Source organism: Molossus molossus, unplaced genomic scaffold, assembly GCF_014108415.1.
Source record: "Molossus molossus isolate mMolMol1 unplaced genomic scaffold, mMolMol1.p scaffold_m16_p_1, whole genome shotgun sequence".
In the NCBI taxonomy this organism is placed as follows: domain Eukaryota; kingdom Metazoa; phylum Chordata; class Mammalia; order Chiroptera; family Molossidae; genus Molossus; species Molossus molossus.
The window spans coordinates 210,945,621-210,966,775 of record NW_023425344.1 but is presented as its reverse complement, the minus strand read 5'-3'; the positions used below and the strand labels follow the sequence as shown (position 1 = coordinate 210,966,775).

General features: G+C 45.0%; 1 protein-coding gene across 50 annotated transcripts in view; it reads right to left on the bottom strand.

Annotated features, from left to right (window-relative positions):
• The window catches only part of FBXO34 (F-box protein 34), a 130,150-nt gene that overhangs the window by 28,275 nt on the left and 80,720 nt on the right, over nt 1–21,155 (bottom strand). For 45 of the 50 annotated variants that reach the window (XR_004956787.1, XR_004956736.1, XR_004956733.1 and 42 more), the window contains 3 exons: nt 16,648–19,196; nt 14,158–14,282; nt 5,366–5,443 (listed from right to left, as the gene is read on the bottom strand). Coding sequence is in view for 1 of the 50 variants with exons in the window: in XM_036242526.1 (XP_036098419.1) it covers nt 17,051–19,186 (2,136 nt within the window). In the remaining 49 variants the exon portion in view is untranslated. Of the gene's footprint in view, nt 1–2,776; nt 2,876–5,365; nt 5,444–14,157; nt 14,283–15,984; nt 19,197–21,155 lie in introns of those variants that run through there. The other 5 variants (XR_004956757.1, XR_004956755.1, XR_004956753.1 and 2 more) reach the window with 4 other exon arrangements.

Genomic DNA, 21,155 nt, shown 5'->3' with positions numbered 1-21,155 from the left:
CTACATACTTTCTCTAAAGATGGGTTTTCCTTGGTAACCATCAGATGACGCCTATGCCCTCCAGTGATGTGGTGTCTGGTAACAGCCCCCCGGGGGGGGGGGGGCCTCTAGTTAGCCCATATGGAACCTACCCAGACTTTCTACAGGACAAAAGAAAAAGAAAGAGGTTAAAGCTACAAGAGAACCAAGTTGTTTGGAGGATCCCCCCCCCCATAACTGGTCCTCCCAGGAGGGTACCCCTGCAGGTGCACAGGGATACCAAGAGTGGCTCCAGTGGAACAGGCCAGCTGGAAGGAATGCTGAAGAACAGGGTGAGGACTGCAGTCAGTGCCCTTCAGTCTCTCCAGGGAAGTTCAAAACATGTTCCCGTCAAGTATGCATACGGAAATGCCCAGCCCCCGCTGTTACATCATGGTTCACGCAGGAATCAGGTTGAAGCAGATGGGAAGAACTAAGGATAACTTTGTCCTTTGTGGACAAAGAGGTCATTTGAAAGTTGCTTCAATAAAATGTACCCAGAAATTTGAAATTGGGCTTTGAAGCAAGTCATCTGAACTTTAGCTATGAAATGCCCAGTGAGAGAAAGCGGCCATCAGCACCCCATTCCAAGGATCTGGTGAGATAATACCCTGGGAAAGGGTTCACAGTCTGCTTAGAGTTACATAGGGGAAGTGGATTTTTTTTTTTTTTTTTTATCTTCACCTGAGGATATTTTTCCATTTTTTGTACAGATAGAGTGGGAGGGAGAGAGAGAGAGAGAGAAACATCGACGTGAAGGGACACATCGAGCGGCTGCCACCCGCACGACCAACCAGGGCCGGGGACAAACTGCAACTGAGGTACGTGCCCTTAGCGGGAACCGAACCCGGGTCTCTCCGGACCGCAGGCCGACACTTTAACTGCTGAGCCAAACTGGCCAGGGCAAGTGGATTTTTATTTAAACCAGGAATCACCAGTTTCTTTTGTCTAGGGACACTCTTTTCTGGAAGAAAAGAGAATAAAAGGCAAGAGCCACATCAGTGACCTTTTTGTTGATTTCTGTACGAAGGTATGAGAGTCTATGGTGGGGGGAAATCTGAGGGAGATTCTGAATGGTCCCCTTTGCAGAGTGAGAAATAGGCAGGAGATGTTTGACAGCACTAGGTAAGAGTTAAAAAACAGGCCGCAGCCAGTTGGGTATAAGAAGCTCCGTCACTAAGGGTCCCGTGCTGAGGAGGCACTAACACCTCGAGATCCACATCGATTTCATTATCTCCCACTTTGGGTGTGGCTTCTCAGAAGGTACCTGGATTTTGAAAAAAGGGCTTTCCTATCCCACCCTCCTACCCCCCCAGCAGCTTATTTCCCTAGATGTCAAAACATTATCTGGAAGACATGTGTAAAGCATAAGCAAGTATGTGGTTCATGATTTGGGTAAGAAAGTGCCAAGTCACGTGAAAGCAGTAGGTGGAAGAGATACACCTCCCAATCCAAGACTGAGTGAGGAGTGATAGAAGTAGACCCATTTGTATCTCCCCTAAAGTTACAAATCAGACAACTATAATTCAACAAAGGATCCTCTGCTTAACACACAAACGTGTCTGAGAGGTCCATATATCCGTACATGTGAAGGTGGCCTATCAGAACAGGCAAGGGAGGCGGGATGGGAGAAGGAAGAGACGTGGCAATGGTGAACTCGCTGCGGGCCTCACACAGCAGCCTGGAGGGCAGGAGGGGCCAAAGCAACACTCCTGCCTGAGGATCCAGTGTCCACTGGCTAAACCCAGTAACAACAGTGGAGACAGCACAGTGGTGTGACAGCTGCAGACCAGTGGCCACCATTACTAGTGAGGAGGCAGAGCCACAGCAGACTCACAAACCCACCTCCTCTCACCCACCCACTGCTGCAGAACCCACGAGAGGCAGGGGAGATGCTCACAGCACAGCGCTGCTGGCAGCCAGGCAGCAAGGAGGCGGTGCTGGGAACTCGCAGGCCTGGAGCCCTCCTGCCTGCCACATCCCACCATGGGGGTGGTGTGCTGAAACCTAGGCAACCTCGACACAGATGGGACACTTCCCACCTTGGGGATTACAGGACATTTTCCACAACCAAGGTGACTGCCCCATCAAGATCCCAGGGGTGCCAGTGATGCAGGTAAGGGAAGGCAAAAACTGGTGCTTTTGCCCACTTACTAGAAAACAAAAGAGAGATCTCTACTTATCAACCTGCTCAATGGTTAAGAACAAAACAGTACGTAAAAAGGAAAAGAGTTCACTACTTCACATGCACTGGCAGACAAACATCAAGTACCATGAATAACCAAGGTAACAAGGTAGCACATAAAGAAAATGAAGAGTCAGGAAGCATTTGAGGTCTTGTTCCCTGATACATGTCAGTTTTGCTCAAATAAACTTACAAGAATTCTCTATAGGTTTGAATGTTTCTTGTGTTAACGGCGGAAACCAGTCTAGCCAACCTGAGTCTGCACAGTTAGCAGTTCATGTGACTCTGATGTGACCTCGAGAGCTTGGCAGAACCAAATTTCACACTACCACAGAGCTAACATGAAGATCTGGTCCTCACAGACCCATTTCTGAAGTGAGGGCTGCCTGGAACTGTTGCCCAGTCGGAAGGAAAACTAACCACCACAAGGAATGCATGACCTCAACCAATCAAACTCTGCCAAACTGGCATTCCTTTGTACTTGCTCTTCCCATACCTTACCTTAATTGGCTGAGTTCCAAAGCCATTCAATTAGACCCTTTATGAATATGTGTAACCTTTTATTAACCTCACCTCTTAAAACTTGTCTCAAGCTTTAGTTCAGGGAAACAAATTTGAGTTTTGTCCACTGTCTCCTTGTCTGGCAGCCTTCCTTGCAATAAATTCTTTTCTCTGAAAAAACGAAGAAGAAGAAAGAAAAAAGAAATAAAAGAAAATGAAAAGTCTCCAGAAACCGAACTCAAGATATGAAAGGCTGTGATTTAAATGACAGAGAATTCAAATTGCAGTTATGAAAAAATTCAATGAGATACAAAAAAACCAGAAAGGCAGTTCAGTGAGCTCAAGAATAAAATCAATGAACAAAAAGAGTACCAAAGAAATTAAAACCATATAAAAGAACCAATTAGAAAGTCTGGAGCTGAAGAACTCAATAAATGAGATGATAAATGCATTAGAGAGCACTGGAAATAGAGCAGACCAGACAGAAGAGAGAATTAACAAGCTCAAAGATAGAAACCTAGAAATGACTCAGGTGGAAGAAGAGAGAGAACTAAGAGTTTTTAATAAATGAAAACAAAAACTGACTCCATTAGAAAGAGCAACATAGGGGTAATGGATATACCAGAAGAAGAGGAGGAGACGGGAACAGAAGGGCCTATTCAAAGCAATAATCAATTGAGAAATTATTCCCAAACCTATGGAAAGAGCTGGACCCTTCTAGAATTCCAGAAGCTAACAGAACACCTTAAAGCAAAAAGGTCTCCATGACACATTATAATGACAGCCCAGATGGTGTAGTTCGGTGGATTGACTGTTGTCCCATGGACTGAGAGGTCCCACTTTGATTCCTGGTCAGGGTACATACCCAGGTTGTGGATCCTCGGTGTGGGGGGGCATGCAGGAGGCATCTCATCGATGTTTCTCTAAAAAAAATCAATAAGCCCTGGCCAGTTTGGCTCAGTGGTTAGAACGTCAGCCTGCGGTCCCAAGAGACCCGGGTTCGGTTCCCGCTAAGGACATGTACCTCAGTTGCAGTTTGTCCCCAGCCCTGGTTGGGTTGTGCAGGTGGCAACTACTCGATGTGTCCCTTTCACATCGATGTTTCTCTTTCTCTCTCTCTCTCTCTCTCTCTCTCTCCCCCCCGCCCCCACTCTATCTGAACAAAATATCCAAAAATGTCCTCGGGTGAGGATAAAAAAAAAATCAATAAAACTTTTTTTAAAAGTTAATGACATAGAATTCTCAGGGCAGCATGAGGGGTGGGACTGTAACCTACAAAGGAAATCTCATTAGATCATATTTCTCAGGAGAAACCTTACAACCCAGGAGAGAGTAGAATGAAATATTCAAAATACTGAGAGAGAAATAACCAGCCAAGAATAATATATCCAGCGAAGTTATCCCTTAGAATATGGAGGAGAAATAAAGCCTTTTCCAGAAAAACACAAGGAATTTACCACCACAGGATCTGCTTTATAAGAAATGCTGAAAAGAGCTCTTTTATCTGAAACAAAAAGAAGTCTACAAAACTTTCAACAGTAGCCCTGGCCAGTTTGGCTCAGCGGTTAGAGTGTCGGCCTGCGGTCCGGAGAGACCCGGGTTCGGTTCCCGCTAAGGGCACGTACTTCGGTTGCAGTTTGTCCCCGGCCCTGGTTGGTCGTGCGGGTGGCAGCCACTCGATGTGTCCCTTCACGTCGATGTTTCTCTCTCTCTCTCCCTTCCTCTCTCTCCCTCCCACTCTATCTGTACAAAAAATGGAAAAATATCCTCGGGTGAGGATTAAAAAAAAAACAAAAAAAACTTTCAACAGTAAACTGCAACTCTACTTCAGAATAGATTATTAAACAATGACAAAGGTTAAAGGGGAAAAGTATTGCCCTGGCGAGTGTGGCTCAGTTGTAGTGTCATCCCATGCACTGCAGGGTCCTGGGTTCCACTCCCCAGGTTGCTGGTTCGATCTCTGGTCAAGTCACATATAAGAGGCAACCAATCAATGTTTCTCTTTCACATTGATGTCCCCCCCCCCCTTACTCTAAAATCAATAAAAACATATCCTTGGGTGAGGATTAAAAATAATAATTAAAGCCCTGGCCAGTTTGGCTCAGCGGTTAGAGCGTCGGCCTGCGATCCGGAGAGACCCGGGTTCGGTTCCCGCTACAGGCACGTACTTCGGTTGCAGTTTGTCCCCGGCCCTGGTTGGTCGTGCGGGTGGCAGCCACTCGATGTGTCCCTTCACGTCGATGTTTCTCACTCTCTCTCCCTTCCTCTCTCTCCCTCCCATTCTATCTGTACAAAAAATGGAAAAATATCCTCGGGTGAGGATATAAAAAATATATAATAATAATAATTAAAAAAATAATAAAGGGGAAAAGTATTTGTTTTAAAGACTAACTTCTGCAATTTGGGAATGAACACAGCATAAAGAGGATAATCTGACAACAAAACATGAAAGGGGAAGAGGAAAAGGACTGACCTTCTTCCATAGGTGAAGAAAGAAAAAGGGCTGTGTGGAACTTTTTTTTTTTTACATAAATCTAATGAATCAAAAAGTGGGAGAGGACACAATGGAAGCAAAGGCCAACCAGACAACAAAAGGTAAAATGGCTGTACTAAGTCATCATATATCTATAATCACCTTAAATGTAAGTGGACTGAACTTACCTATCCAAAGGCACAGGGTAGCTGGATAGATGAAAAATAAGACAACTGCATCTTGCCTTCAGGGGAGACCCATCTCAGCTACAAAGACAAACATAGGCCCAGTATTTTTGAGAAAGAAAACCAAGTTGGAGGTATGCTGCATGATATCAAACTATACTACAAGGCTATAGTAATCAAAACAGCATGGTAACTAGCATAAAAACATATGAATAGAACAAAACAGGCCAGAAATAAACCTACTGCTGTATAGTCCATTAATACATGAAAAAGGAGGCAAGAACATACAATGGGGTAAAGATAGTCTATTTAATAAATAATATTGGGAAAACTGGAAAAATACATGCAAAAAAAGGGAAAGAAACCAGACCACCTTTCTTACACAATATACAAGAATAAACTAAAAATGCGTTAAAAACTTAAATGTAAGGCTTGAAACCATAAAATTCCTATAAGAAAACATAGGCAGAAAACTCTCTGATATTTCTCTTAGCAACACTTTTTTCTGATACATCTCCTTGGGCAAGGGAAACAAAAGAAAAAAAAATTTTAATGGGACTACATCAAATTAAAAAGCTTTTGCAGAGCATCAACAATATGAAAAGACAACCTACCAAATGGGAAAAGGTATTCACCAATGATACATCCTATAAGGGGTTAATATCCAAAATTCATAAAGAACCATACAACTCAACACCAAAACCCAAACAATCCAATTAAAAAATGGGTAGAGGACCTGAATAGGCATTTCTCCAAAGAGGACATATTGATGGCCAATAGACATGAAAAGATGTTCAGCATCATCAGAAAAATGCAAATTAAAACCACAATGAGTCCGGCCAGTGTGGCTCAGTGGTTGAGCATCCACCCATGCACCAAGAGGTTGCCAGTTAGATTCCTGGTCAGGGCACATCCCCAGGTTGTGGTCTCAATCCCCAGGAGGTGACCAGTCGATGTTCTGTCTCATCGATGCTTCTCTCCCTCTCACTTCCTCTCTCTCTAAAATCAATAAAGGAAAAAAATTATTTCAAAAAACCACAATGAGGTATCACCTTACACCTGTCAGAATGGCTATCATCAATAAATCAACAAACAACTGTTGGCAAGGATGTGGAAAAGGGAAACCATCATGTCCTATTGGTGTGAATGCAGATTGGTGTAGCTACTATAGAAAACAGTATGGAGGTTCCTCAAAAAATTAAAAATGGAACTGCCTAATGACCCAGCAATTCCGCTTCTGGGTATATATCTGAAGAAACCCAAAACACTAATTCAAAAGAATGTATGTACCCCTATGTTCATTGCAGTGTTACTAATAACAGCCAAGATATGGAAGCAACCCAGGTGCATATCAGTAGATGAATGGATAAAGAAGTGGTGGTAGCCCTGGCCGGTTTGGCTCAGCGGTTAGAGCGTCGGCCTGCGGTCCGGAAAGACCGGGGTTCGGTTCCCGCTAAGGGCATGTACCTTGGTTGCAGTTTGTCCCCGGCCCTGGTTGGTCGTGCAGGTGGCAGCCACTCGATGTGTCCCTTTCACATCGATGTTTCTCTATCTCTCTCTTCCTCTCTCTCCCTCCCACTCTGTCTGTACAAAAAATGGAAAAATGTCCTCGGATGAGGATAAAAAAAAAAGAAATGGTGGTACATGTGTACAATGGAATATTACTCAGCCATAAGAATAAAATCTTACCATTTGCAACAGCATGGGTAGACCTAAAAGATATTGTTCTAAATGAATAAGTCAGTCAGAGAAAGACAAATACTATTTGATTTCACTTAGATGGAATCTATAGAACAACAGAAGCAGACTCATAGATACAGAGAATAAACTGAGGGTTGCCAGATAAGAAGGTGGCTAGGAGGGCAAGGTGAAAAAGGTGAATGGATTAAGAAGTACAAATTGGTAGTCACAAAATAATCACAGGGATGTAAAGTACATCATAGGGAATATAGTCAGTAATATGTAAAAACTGTATGGTGCCAGGTGGATGCTGGAAATATTGAGGGGACCACTTTGTAAAGTATATTATTGTCTAGCCACTATTCTATATACCTGAAACCAATACAAAATAATATTGGATGTAAACTATGGAAAACAATATGGCAATTCCTCAAACAAACAAACAAACAAACAAACAAACAACTAATAGAACTACCATATGTCTAGCAATTCCAGGTATTTATCCCTAAAATAAGAAAACATTTATTTATACATATAAATGTACCCCCATGTTCATTACAGCATTATTATTATTATTATTATTATTATTATTTTATCCTCACCCGAGGACATTTTTCCATTTTTTGTTCAGGTAGAGTGGGAGGGAGAGAGAGGAAGGGAGAGAGAGAGAGAAACATCGATGTGAAAGGGACACATCGAGTGGCTGCCACCCGCACGACCAACCAGGGTCGGGGACAAACTGCAACCGAGGCACGTGCCCTTAGCGGGAACCGAACCCGGGTCTCTCACGACCACAGGCCGACGCTCTAACCGCTGAGCCAAACCGGCCAGGGCGCAGCATTATTTATAATAGCCAAAACATGATAATCTAAATGTCCATCAACAGATGAAATGTTGCCATTTAGGATAACATGGGTGGACCTTGAGAGTATTACACTAAGTGCAATAAATCAGAAGGAAAAGGACATAACACCATTATTTCACTCGTGGAGTATTAAAAAGTAACAAAAACAAACTCATAGATACAGACAATAAAATGGTGGTTACCAGAGGGGGAGGAGGTGGGAAGAGGGTGAAGTGGGTAAAAGGGGTTAAATATATGTTAATAGAAGGAAATTAGACTTCAGGTGGTATGCACAAAGTAGAGCTATATCAAATTATCTTTCCTTTTAAATGTATTGATTGTAGAGAGAGGAAGGGAGAAACATCAATGTCAGAAATATTGATCGGCTGCCTCCTGCACATGCTTCGGCTGGGGATCACACCCGAAACCTGGGTATGTGCCCTGATCAGGAATCGAACCCGCCACCCTTTGGTGTACGGAAGGAGGTTCCAACCAACCAAGCCACACTGGCCAGGGCTCAAATTGTAATCTTGTACATCTGGAAAGTATTATAATGTTATTAACCAATGTTACTCCAGTAAACATTTTTTTAAATTTCACTTGAAAAAATAAAAAAATGGAGGACCTTGAGCACCATCTCAGACCACTGATTCAGAATCTTCATTTCAGTAATTCCTATGTACATGAATTTTTTTTTTATCCTCACCCAAGGACATTTTTCCACTTTTTGTTCAGATAGGGAGGGATAGAGAAACATTGACATGAAAGGGACACATCGAGTGGCTGCCACCCACACGACCCAACCAGGGCCGGGGACAAACCGCAACCGAGGTACATACCCTTAGCGGGAACCGAGCCCCGGTCTCTCTGGACCGCAGGCCGATGCTCTAACCGCTGAGCCAAACCGGCCAGGGCTGTACATGAATATTTTAAAAGCATTGATTTGGAGCAGCACTGTCCATGGAAATGATGTAACCTACATGTAAAATTTTCTAGTAGTCTCATTGAAGAGCTAAGGTAATATAGGATCCAAATGACAGCCCAGAGGGAGTGAAGAGGGGACTTTGGTGCCCATTTTACAGATGAGAAAGTAGTCTCACAGAATGAACGAGACCTAAGGTCAAGCAATAGGAAGCTGAACCCAGAAGTCACGTCCTCTGATTGTGGGCACACTGATGAATTTTACGTGATCTGGCTGTTTATAAATGGATGAAATCTGGGATACAATCACATGGCCCAGGTTCTGCCAATCAGACGTGCCTGTGTGGAAGAGAGCTTTGCAATGGAGGTTTGCAATGGCCGCTATGCCTGAGGGGTCTGAGCTTCTAGACAACATGCTGGCAAGGCTGTTGTTGGTTCTTCCAGGGGCTCAGCAGGAGGGGAGCCTTCAGTACCAGGCACAACTTCATCAGAACAGACATGGCAGGCATGGTGTGTCACCAAGGCAGCCCCATGGTGTGGCTGCAGTCTTTTACTGTTATGTCACTTCAGAGCCTGCTTCTGACCCTCCCACAGACTTGGAGACACGTAATAATATCTTTTAACAAATCCCTTTCTTGCCTTAACTCACTGCAGCAGATCTATTGCCTGCAACCGAGTTCCCAGATACGTACAGTGTCACTAAATCAGTGGGTGTAATACTCCCTTAAGTCACTCTCTCCAAGGTGAAGCGGACAGACCAGGATAAACTGGGCTTATCCAAGAGGCTCTGCGGCAGTCTGGGTCAGCAGGCCAGCCTTGTGGACACCAGCACCTGCCAGAGCCGCAGACAGCCGGATGTGAGCACACATGGATGAGTCACCAGGAGCAATCACAGGATGACAATAAGCCTGGGTGCCAAGTGGTGGAGACTCCACCAAGCCACATGGGGATGTTGCTGTGACTGAGAAGGACAGAACAGGGTCAGGGGCTGAGCCAATGTAGAAAGAACAGAACCCCTGGGTCCTTCATGCTCCTGTTTTTGCCCCACTGTGTCCTCAGGGCTGGTGTTTCATTCCTCTGGCAACAGTGACTCCATGTGCCTGGCTCTGGGCCATGCAGCGGTGTTTGCAGGCTCCCCACCCCCACCCCCGTTCCCACCCCCGACCCTCCTAATCATCAGAGGTAGGAAGTGTGGACTGGGGAGGAGGCACGGGTAAAATGTGGAGTGTGCCCCCTATTTCCTTATCCCTGCCCCAACCCCCACCCCTCAACACTATCCATAGCCCAGGATGAACCTTTCTAGACCAGGGCCTGGGCTTCCACAACCCAGCCAACCTCCATAGTCTCCCACCCACCTCCCACCTCTCCCACCCTCAACCCAAATGGCCTCTGGATGCTTATTCTTTTCAACTCCATATGCATCTATTTCAGTGTCAGCGAGGTGCCTCAGCACCCCTGGGCTACCTTGTCACTCTCCTGTTTCCCCAGACCCTGCCCCTGAGCAGGGCTCTTGGCCCAGCCACAGGTTAGAAAGCTTTAAAACAAGCCATGGCCATGAGGGATGGTATTATGAAGGGTGATGAGAAAGTTCTAGAACTGGATTATGGTGATAGCTGCACAATTCAGGAAATTTAAAAATCACTCACTGGCCCGGCCCATGTGGCTTAGTAGTTGAGCGTTGTTGACCCATGCACCCAGAGATGCAAGAGGTCGCTGGTTTGGTTCCAGGTCAGGGCTCATGCCCAGGTGGTGGGCCAAATCCCGAGTGGGGGGTATGCAGGAGGCAGCCAATCCATGTTTCTATTTCTCCCTCTCCCTCTCCCTCTAAAATCAAAGAAAAAAAAATTTTAAATCACTCATTCAATGATATGCTTAACATGGGTGAATTTTATGGTATGTAAATTATACCTCAATAGTTTTTTACAAATAAAGGTAAAATTTATTTTTATAATACATTTTTTTTCCTCACCTGAGGATACTTTTCTATTTATCATCAGATACAGTGGGAGGGAGGGAGGGAGAGAGGGAGACAGAGAGAAACATTGATGTGACAGAGCCACATCAACTGGCTGCCTCCTGCATGACCCGACCAGGGCCGGGGACAAACCGCAACCGAACCCGCCACTCATTGGTTTGCAGGCTGACACTCCAACCACTGAGCCAAACCGGCCAGGGCTATAATACATTTTAACTGAAGATACCGAGCAATATTTCCACATGTAATCAGTATGAACAAGGACACAACGAGGAGAGCAGGGCTGCAGGAGGTTGCTTTTGTATTCCCCTGGGCCACCACAGTATGGGATGGGCTCGCTCCTGTGACTTCACCCTTGTAATAACCCTGCTTGAATCCACTCACTCTGGGTGTGCCAGCAGTTTCCGGTTGAGACCCCGTGCCATAAAAAGCTTCATCGGAGCACAGACTAGAAGCAAGTTGAGGGGCCTGGAGCCAAGACTACTGGTCATTGAAAAGGAAAGGTCATTCGAGGGGTCCCAGCTTGGGTGCTAGGGCAGCCAAGTCACCATCTCTGTTTAGGGGTCAGTCAGGGCTGGGGTGGAAGAAGGGCTGTTCGCAGCAGGCCACACAGCCCGTAGTAGAATCACACTCAGCTGTCTACATAGAGGGTTGTGTGGGCCAGGCCTGGCTCCATCCAACCCTCCCACCAGACCTCAAACACTCAGTTGTGCAAACTAGATATTGAACCTCATAATGGGCAGGGGACTGACATAGTTTAAATTCAACCTTGTTCTACATTTTACTGATTATTTGGCAACTGAGTTTGATTTTTCTTTATTGATTTTAGAGGAAGGGAGAGAGAGAGAAACATCGATGAGAGAGAACATTAATTGGCCACCTCCTGGACCCACAGGAGTCCAGGCCCACAACCTGGGAGTGTACCCTGACTGGGAATCGAATCAGTGACCTCTTGGTACATGGGTCAACACTAAACCAGAGTCACACTGGTCAGGCAGTTGGAATTTTTTTTAAGAACCGTATCGGTCTCTTTATACTATTTAATAGACACCTGAAGCAACTGTTTGATTCTCTGATGGGAATGGAGCAGAAAGGAGGGAAATAATTTAAATAGCACATGTGATTCTACATCAGTTACCTGGCAGGTGGGATCTGCTGTTCCAAGTCTGTTTCTGCACATTGCTCGGCACTCCTGGAGAGCACCCCGGCTGACGCCACTCAGAGGTTTCCCACCACTGTGTTATAGCCTCGACTGGGCGACGGACACAGCATTTCTAAGAGTAACTTTAGTTGTATGTCATTTCCCCCCAAGTTGCTAATTTTAGAACCTAATCCCCGCTGTTTTATCATTCCAAAGAGAAAAGCAAGTAGAACCTTCTAATTTGTAACCTTTTATAGCCCACCATAATCCAAAAAATTTGACAGACACACATATTAATTTGTTCTGATGTCTGTTCTCTGGGAACCAAGGAGTGGATGTGGGGACTTTGAGGGGTAGGTTTGTTTTGCTTCCTAAATAGGTCACCACCCACAAGGGCTGTTCAGTGTATATGCCATCTCTCTGCTCCCACACCCTCCCAGTTGCCAACTCGAGAAGTTTTGCTCCTCCAAAATAACACCAAGGTCAAGCAAACCATTTAGATTTAGGGTGCTGCCTAACTGGTTTTGCTTAAGTCAATTAGGTATAAATACACTGGAAGTCACCCAGGGGTGCATGACCACAGTGATGTTTACTCTTTCCATGAGGTTGTGCAAACACCGGCCATGCCATAAATTTAGGAAGAGTGTGCATGTCAATACAAGGGATTGCACATTTCTCACACAGGTACTTTCACCAACTCACAGAGGTTGCAACACTAGCTTGTTTGAACCCAAAGGAAGAAATGGGTAGAAGCTATCAGATGCCCTGAGTATCAGGTGCTGAGCTCAGCAGAGAATGCACTTAGAGGAGTGTGGTCCCTGACAGACACTAAGAGCTAGAAAACATTAGCTCTTATTATTGGTGCAGTCTGCAGTATATGGAGAGAGTGGTTTTGGTGCAGACTGGCTTTATTCTTTCCTTGTTTTTGTGGCAGGATATGGGAATGGAGAGGATGAATAGCCAGTGTGCTGAGTGAAGGAATGAAGGCAATTAAAGCCATGGAAAACGCCTGGGTATGCCCATGTAACAAAAACAGTGTCAGAGGCCAGTCCAAACAGTTTGGCAGGAAGGCCCCAAAAAGTCCAAGTTAGAAGGGGGTGGTTGGACAGAGTCTAGGAAGGGAACTCCTACATCATGCGTAGCCCTACCCTCTGCAAGTCAGAAAGCCAAAGCAGCCTGCCACCAGGGGAGCCACTGGCAACACAGAACCCAGATCACACCAAATGCACAACTGACAGTTACCCAGCAAAAGTCCTAGGGCTGCTACAGAGCATCCTAACCAAGAATGTTCCCATGGGACCAGATGTGGCCAGAGGAAAAGATCCTCCTAGATTCCTTCATCCCTCATTCAATTTCTCCTACTAGATGGAAATGTAGCCCAGAGGAGTAAGAACCTGCCTGCACCCCTCACACTAAGATGGCCACTAGGGAGGAATATAAACATTTTATGGCGCATGGACTGTGTGAGGCACTGGGGATGGCATGACCGAGCTGCTCTCTCTGAGCCGAGTGAGGTCCAGATACAAAAAGGGGAATGAAATGGTAGGTCAGCAGGGTGCACTCAGCCAAACGAAATGGGCAGGACAAGGTGGGGGTCCTACAGGAGGAACTTCCTGAGCAGAGCTATCGATGTGCTATGGTGGGGTATGTAGTCAATTTTGAACTATCCTTTCACATGGCTACTTGAAAGCCAGAGTCATTTTGACAAGACCAGAAAATGTTTTAAATCTTAGCTCTTTGTGCATTTTCAATTCATCTCTTCCTTGGATATCTTCTCCACTGGGCAAGGGATGAAGCCAAACTGGCCAGAGATGGGGAAGATGCTGATTCTTCCAGATTTCTCTGGTTCTGGTTTTTCTTCCAACTGGGGCAGTGAGGGATGGGAGATAAAAACCAGGCCAGGTATATCTGAGACTCTGAGCAAAAGCTAAGCGGGGAAGGTAGAAGGGGCTTGGATCCTGCTGCCTAGATTGTTTCCTGTTTTAAAAGTCTAAGATCTGCAACTCACAGGAGAGCAGGTAGTGTGAAGTGTTGCAGGAAATTAAAGTGGGCTGGTTTCCACAACTTGGCACTAGGGGGCTCTGAGCTCAGCATCTTTCTCCTAAGAAGAGAAATGAAGACCAGGGAGGGGCTACCGTCTGATGACACCCGCTAAAACGCTCTGTCATTCGCACTGACAGCACATCGTTCAAAAGGGAGAACTGCATGCCAAGATGGGGTTGGGCCATTTTTACCGTGTCCTCTGCTCCGGGTCAGTTCAGCTCCTCGGTCACAGCTTTGTGTCCCATGTGAAAACCAGATCCGGAATGGCTGAGTTGGGAAAACCAACCAAGAGTGTTGTTTATCCTGTGTGTCCACCCTGGGAAAATGTAGAACCAAGAGCCAATAACAATGATAGCGTATGTACTGGGCACTTACACACCAAGCTGTACCCTAAGTCCTGTCTGTGTGCATCTCCTTTAATCCTGAATCAGGAATCAGCACAAGCCTAACAGGAAGGTCCACTGAGACGGCCAGTTTAGAGCAGACCACAGGGGAGGAGGACAAGCACTGGGAACTCCAGCCCAGGGGGCTCTCAAGTTGAAAAGCATTCCCAACAGTCATATAAATAAGTTATATAGAACTTTGTAAGCTATATACATGTCTAACCTCTGTTTTACACCTGAAACGAATGGAATGTTGTGTATTAACTGTAACTGAAAATATTTTTAATTGGGAAAAAAAGCATTTCCCACATACCACAACTAGGGTGAATCGGAAGGACAGTGATAACTTTTACTAAAATCCAGTGGGAAAATACAACATAAAAATAGCCACGTTAGCAAAGCTGTAACCTTGACAAGCGACTGGCCATAGACACAGCTGAGCTTATCAGCCCCAAATCCCCATCTGTGCTGGAGGGGCTGGTTCAGTGGAGGTTCAGTCAGGTCAGACTTGGTTTCCAGATTCTTCAGAGCTGGTCACATAACCTGGCCCCAGGCAAACACAAAATGACCCTTCAAACCAAGAAGGGTTCTGTGTTTTGGTTAGTTTTGTACTCTTGACCCTGAAGTCGCCTGGGTTCTGGAATTTGTAAGATTCTTTGGTTCTCGCTGCTGATGGCCAGCGTCAGACTGTGGCAGCAGTGCAACAGCTCCTCCTGGTGTGGACAGCGGCAGCAGCTCCTCATGGGGAAAGGACAGGACACCACACGAGCCTCCTGAGTGGCCAGAGACCAAAGAGAAAGCAAGCTGCTGCCGGCCTCTGCTCAGGCCTGTCACAATCAGTGAGCCTGCGGGCTCCAGCCTATCAGAGGGTATCATTATCCTGTGTCAGACGAGGGCAAAGCTGTTCAACATCAAGAAACACTTTGCAGTTGTAGGACCCTCTCTTCAGGGAAGGGCAGACACTGCCTAAGGATAAGGGCAGAAGAAACCAAAGTGGATTCCAGTTTGGAAGCTGCTCTGTGGCCACCCACTGCCTCAGCCACAGGTGATCCGACTACTCCTGGCTCGTGCTGCCCTACTCAGCTGGGCAGGCCTGGCCAAAACCTACCTAACCTTGCCGTCTTTCTCCTTTGGGACCATCACAGCGCGGCCCTCACTCATCACTTCCCCATTAGCCCCTGCCCTGGTTTTTCACCACCCCTTCTCCACAGCCTGAAGCTTAGCCAGGTTACAAGGTCTTTTGGTGGGTACTTGGTTTCAAGCCACCTGGTTTTTAGATTCTCCACAGCAGCTTCTGCAGCAGCCAGTACCTCCCAGCCCCACCAAGCAGTGTACGACCACAGGTCTGAATACATCCTTAATGACTTCTGAACAATTAACTAATTATGCCCAGACAAGTTGTAAGAATGTCAGACAGTACCTCATCCAACAGGAAATACAGTGGGTGCTGGGCAGGCAACAAACTCAAAATCAATGTTAAAGGGTTGCAAAATGTAAGCTGGTCTCTTTTCGGGGGGCATTCTCCCCCCCTCCCCATAACAATTAAAAAATAGTTTTTAATCCTTACAACTCCATTTACAGTATCCTTCTTTGTTACTTCAAAAAAGGAGGAAAAAAAATCTGCAACTCAGATCCCATTTAAGATGCATGTTTTTATTGAAATTTTAAAAAAAATTGTAATCAGACAGAATAAAGTAGACAAGAATGTTATAATCTGACTATATATCTCTCATTCTTGTTGAATCACTAAAATATAATGAAGGATCGTTCTCTATGCTAGTTTTAAGGTTGTCCAGTTAAACCATTATTTGGTATCTTTTCAACAGGTTAACATCTTAACTATTTAGAATTTCTTCTCAGAAACATTCATATATTATACAGGAAACATTCATAGTTTATTTGGGAAACATTCATATTATATACAGGATATACAAATGTGAAACAATAAAAAAACACACACAAATGTAGCCACAACACTATCCTAGCTGCATTGTGGTGATGATGTTCAGTCAGCTGCCCACTATACACAACTGGATTTAATAGTGTTATTTACAGAGGGGTCAAAAGCACTCATCGAAGGTAAAGGCGCTCAGGTTTAATGTGCACTTTCACAGCCCTGTGAAACACAACCATTATATACACTGTAAACACCACAGGGAGTGAAATCCATTTCCATCCACAAACATCAATCTCACAGGATCAAGCATACAAGGTCTAAGGTAAGGTGCCTGACTTTTCCTTCATAAGCATACGTGTCATCCATGACTGCTGCTGTTCTTTTCATAGGACACTACTCACTTGTTTCAAATATGGTGCCAGAGCTCAAACATTTCTGGAACCCTTCTTGGGGATTGCCTGCACAGTCTGCAGTGAACTTTTCTGACCATCCTTGATGGTGGCAAGTCTTCGTCCTCTGAGGATGGATGTGATTTGGGAAAACAGGCATAATTATTCACAGCCAAGTGAATCAAACTGTGGGCTTCCGCCCTGGATCAAATGTGAGACGCCACTATAAAACAATGAGACCAGTTTTCTTGTACAGCTTGTAAATTAAAAAACACCCGCACAACGGCAGTCCTGAAGGAATAGGTGCAGATTCTCCCAGAGTGATGCCTCTAAGGCAACGCTCACTTGAACGGTGCGTCTAGGTGGTGGTTTGCAGTTTTAAAAATCAGTCACCTTGTCGCCTCTCACATAGACTTCAGTATTCCTCTTCAGTGTCAATCCCTTTTGCTTTCTTATGGATTGCCCGATTAAAGCTGTGGCAAGCAGGGACCCAATGATTGTCGTGAAGCCCCAGCTTGCAGCCAGGGAAGCCCTTCTGGGAGCGGTGGCAGCACATCCAGTATCCTGGCCCGTAGGGCAGTGCCTGGCAATAGGGCTTTGGGTGCCAGCGGCACAGGGACACATCCCCTTTCACATACTTTTTCTTGCACTGCTTACAAGGATCCTCTCTATAGCGTGGATCTCGAACCCAGCGGGAATCTGCTGGCCTAATGTTGTAGTATTCAATGATGAACTTGAAATAGCAGCAGGTACATTTAAGAGCCACTAAACTCTTGGTGGGAAGTAACCTGAAGATTTTCACCATAATGTGGTGGGGCAGGAAAGCCATGTACTGCTGAGGCTCTAAAAGCTGCTGGATTTTAAACCTGGTCTCCAGAAAGTCATGAGACACCTGCTTCTTCCAGCCAGCTGCCTCAAGCACCGGTACTCTTCTTTCCACAGGACAGGCTGGCGCTGGGACACATGGATCAGCTGAAACACTCTGTTCCACAGGTGTGCTGCCACCCTCAGCAGCATCTTCAAACTGGCTGGCCTCCGAAGATTCTTCTGTTGTGCTTTCATTCCATGGGGAACAGTCCGACTGGTGCTGACCTGGCAGCAAAAAAAACAACCTCCCGGGAAGTGGGTCTTCATAGGACTTGACACTAGAAGGCAGGTCTCTCTCCACCTTGGACACCGTGATGCTAATGCACACAGATTCTTTTCTTCGCTGATCAGGATTTTGAGGCACAAGCTCTCTACTCATACAATCAACAGCATCTGTGGGCAACTCAATGGCTTGGGGACAGTTTCGAGGAGGAAAAGGTGACTCAAGTTCCTCTGTCATTTCTACATCATACCTATTCCTGTTTTTCACAGCAGTTTGCTGATCCGACTCTAATGCCACACTACTCACCTGGAAACTAACACCTGCTGGCAATGCAGGACAGCCCTGAGAAGCCCCATCCCAGGCCTGCTTCCCCTCAAGAGAACAATGGTCAGCTCTTGTCGGGCCACAGTCCATAGACACAGACCCCACAGGATTCACCTGAGTGCCAGGTGCCTCCAAAGCACCTTTGTTTGTTTTGCCTTCATCAGCCTGAGTGCCGTTTGCAAGCAATACCCGGCCTATATTTCGACGGAAGCTGTTATTCCTCGAGAGGCTCCCAGGCTCCCGCTGGCTCTGCCGCTTCAGGCACTCAGACTCCAGCCGGGCTACCATGTCGAGGACGCGGACTGGCTCACTCTGGGGTTCACCAATCTCAGGATTTCCCCTTTCTGTGGGTTCTTCACAAGCTCCTGGGGCAGAAAAGGGCTCAGAGGCTGGGGGCACACCTCTGGATTGCCCCGAAATCCTCACCACGGCAGGTGTGTTAGTGCAGTTTTTTGCACAACTGGCCAGGAGAGCAGCGCTTGCTCTTTGCTCCAGGAAGGCAACCATCTGTATGACGGACAGAGGCCTCCCAGCACAGAGGCCGTCCCCAGTGTCACTCACGTAATGCACAGAACAGTGCTCAATGCCACACGCAAAAGGCTCGGGCTCATAGCCTCTGCTGTTGACTTCCCTCATCCTTTCTAATTGTCTCTTGGCTTCTCTAAGATCCCCTGATTTTTTCCTTCTTTTAGTAGCTCTCCCATCAATATCCCAGGAGCTTTTTATTTTCATAGATCCTATCCTATTGTTACACTGGTGGGCTGCAAAAAATGCGATTTTCTCCTTGGTATTTCCCGGTTTCACCACAGCCCAGATATCAAGCGGCCCTTCCCCCTCTTCACCCTGGTGGATTGTTGCAGATGGTACATTCTTCTTGGTTTTAACATTCAAGCTGCTCTCTACAGGACTCTTCCCACTCATACTGCACAGAACATTTGGAGAAAGGACCCCAAAAGGTTTTCGCAATGATGCTTTACCAGAAGAGGTGGAAGGAAAGACACTTGGTTTCATGTAGCTAGCTTTGCATTTTTCGTCATGTATAGGTTCTTGGTGTCTCATGGGAGTTCTCAGAGTTTCCTTGTTAATTTCCAGAGGTTGTGCTTTCTTCTGCAGATTCCAATATGGTTTTAGGTGCATAACAGAGGCTCTATAGGAAAGAAATACATATTTGATTATGATTCTGATTTCGTTTTTAGGCAAGTTTTTTTTAACTTACACTCAGATGGTTCTAGCAAGTAACAGACACATTTTCTATCAGTTCACTAAATAGTTACCCTCATTTCAGCTAGTCTTTAATGTACAGATCAAGATAACAAGCAAAATGACCATTTTCCATGGTGTACAGGCCAGAAATAAGCCAGTGAATTTCAGACTCAGTAAACAGAATTTCAGAAAATTGACATTTAGTCAACATTCTATTAATAAAATCAGTGCTTAAAATAAAAAAATTTGAACATAGCAAATATATCCCAGTAAGTAAAAGACACAGTATAGACGAAAAGGAAAACAGAAAAGGAACTCATCCAGACTTCCTAGTACATTAACACTATTTCTAGGTCATTGCAACCAACATTTTATTGGTTGCAAAAGTCTATCAAAATTGTTATACAGTCCTTCCTCGCCACTTTGCGCTTTGACTTTCGCAGCTTCACTCTATCGCGGTTTTTTTTCAAAAAATACAGTATAGTATAGTATAGTATAGTATAGTATAGTATAGTATAGTATAGTATAGTATAGTATTTGAAAAACCGCGATAGAGTGAAGCCGCAAAAGCTGAAGCGCGAAGTGGTGAGGGATGACTGTGTATAAATAAAGAATCCTACTTCACAGAAATTCATTTATCCCGGTAGAGTCTGGAACTGATTAACTGTGATAAACGAGGGCCGTTTGTATTGTTTTCTAAGCTATTCCCACAGTACTGAATATTTAGATGTTTATAACTTTTAACCTGTTTGCTTATGTACTTTGCTCATTTATTACTCTTAATTTTCTAAACTATTTGTATAAGCTCTTAACTGACAATTCTTTTGTAATTATCATTAAATCAAATCTAGAACCTATAATCCTTATTAATTCTAAAAAACATTTAGAACTAGTTCAGAAAAACAGTGCCTTGTTTTTCTCCCTGACCTGGGGTGGAGATGGGAGCCATTTAAAAAATTAGACAAAAAGACGATTACATGCAGAGATCTGAGTTCCAGTTCTTGCCCTGTCACTAATTAACCACATGGTGATTTTTACCTTGGATAAGTCACTTCCTCTCTGAATCTGCACTGAAACATTAACTGAGGGGTTAGAATACTAGATTATGCATATCCAATGATCTCAACAATTAATACGTCAAAATAGCCCACTACTATACAAGAAAGTGTTGGGGTTTTTAAAAATATGTTTTTATTGATTTCAGAGAGAGGGAGAAAGAGACAGAAACATTGGTGAGAGACAAACATCGATCGGCTGCCTCCTGTACACCCACTAGTGATCAAGCCCACAACCTGGGCATGTGCCCTGACCAGGAATCGAACCAGCAACCTCCTGGTGCCTAGGATGATGCTCAACTAACAGCCACATCAGCTGGGCTACAAGAAAGTGTTTTGTAGGGATGCCTGGTCTCCTACAAAATAAACCTACAGACCAAAATAAATGTGTGTAGTCTCAGGCTGGTGGCAGTGAGACAAGAGCAATTTAAGAACATGGATTTTCACCCACTCTCACTCATGGGGACACCAGCCTAAGGCATACATATTGGGCAATTCAGCACATTCCTCTCTCATTTGCTCCATAACCTTTACTGGGTGCCTGCAATGTGGCAGCCTCTGTGGTAACTGCTTTCAGATATCAGCTTTTATCATCAAAAATGAAAGTGACCACCCAGAGCAAGTTTACCTTCCATTTCAAGTTTGAATTCCTAGGGTCTAGTCTCAGCTAAAAGAAGAAATGTGGATATGAGTACCTTCTAGCTAGGTAAAGAGAAATCTTGCATTTAAGGCACACAAAGTATCTTTTAAAAGATATCTCTGAAATAGATCTTTGGCAATTTATATCCTAAATCTGTATAGATCTTCTCCTTTCTGCATTATAACATTTTTTTTTTTATCCTCACCCG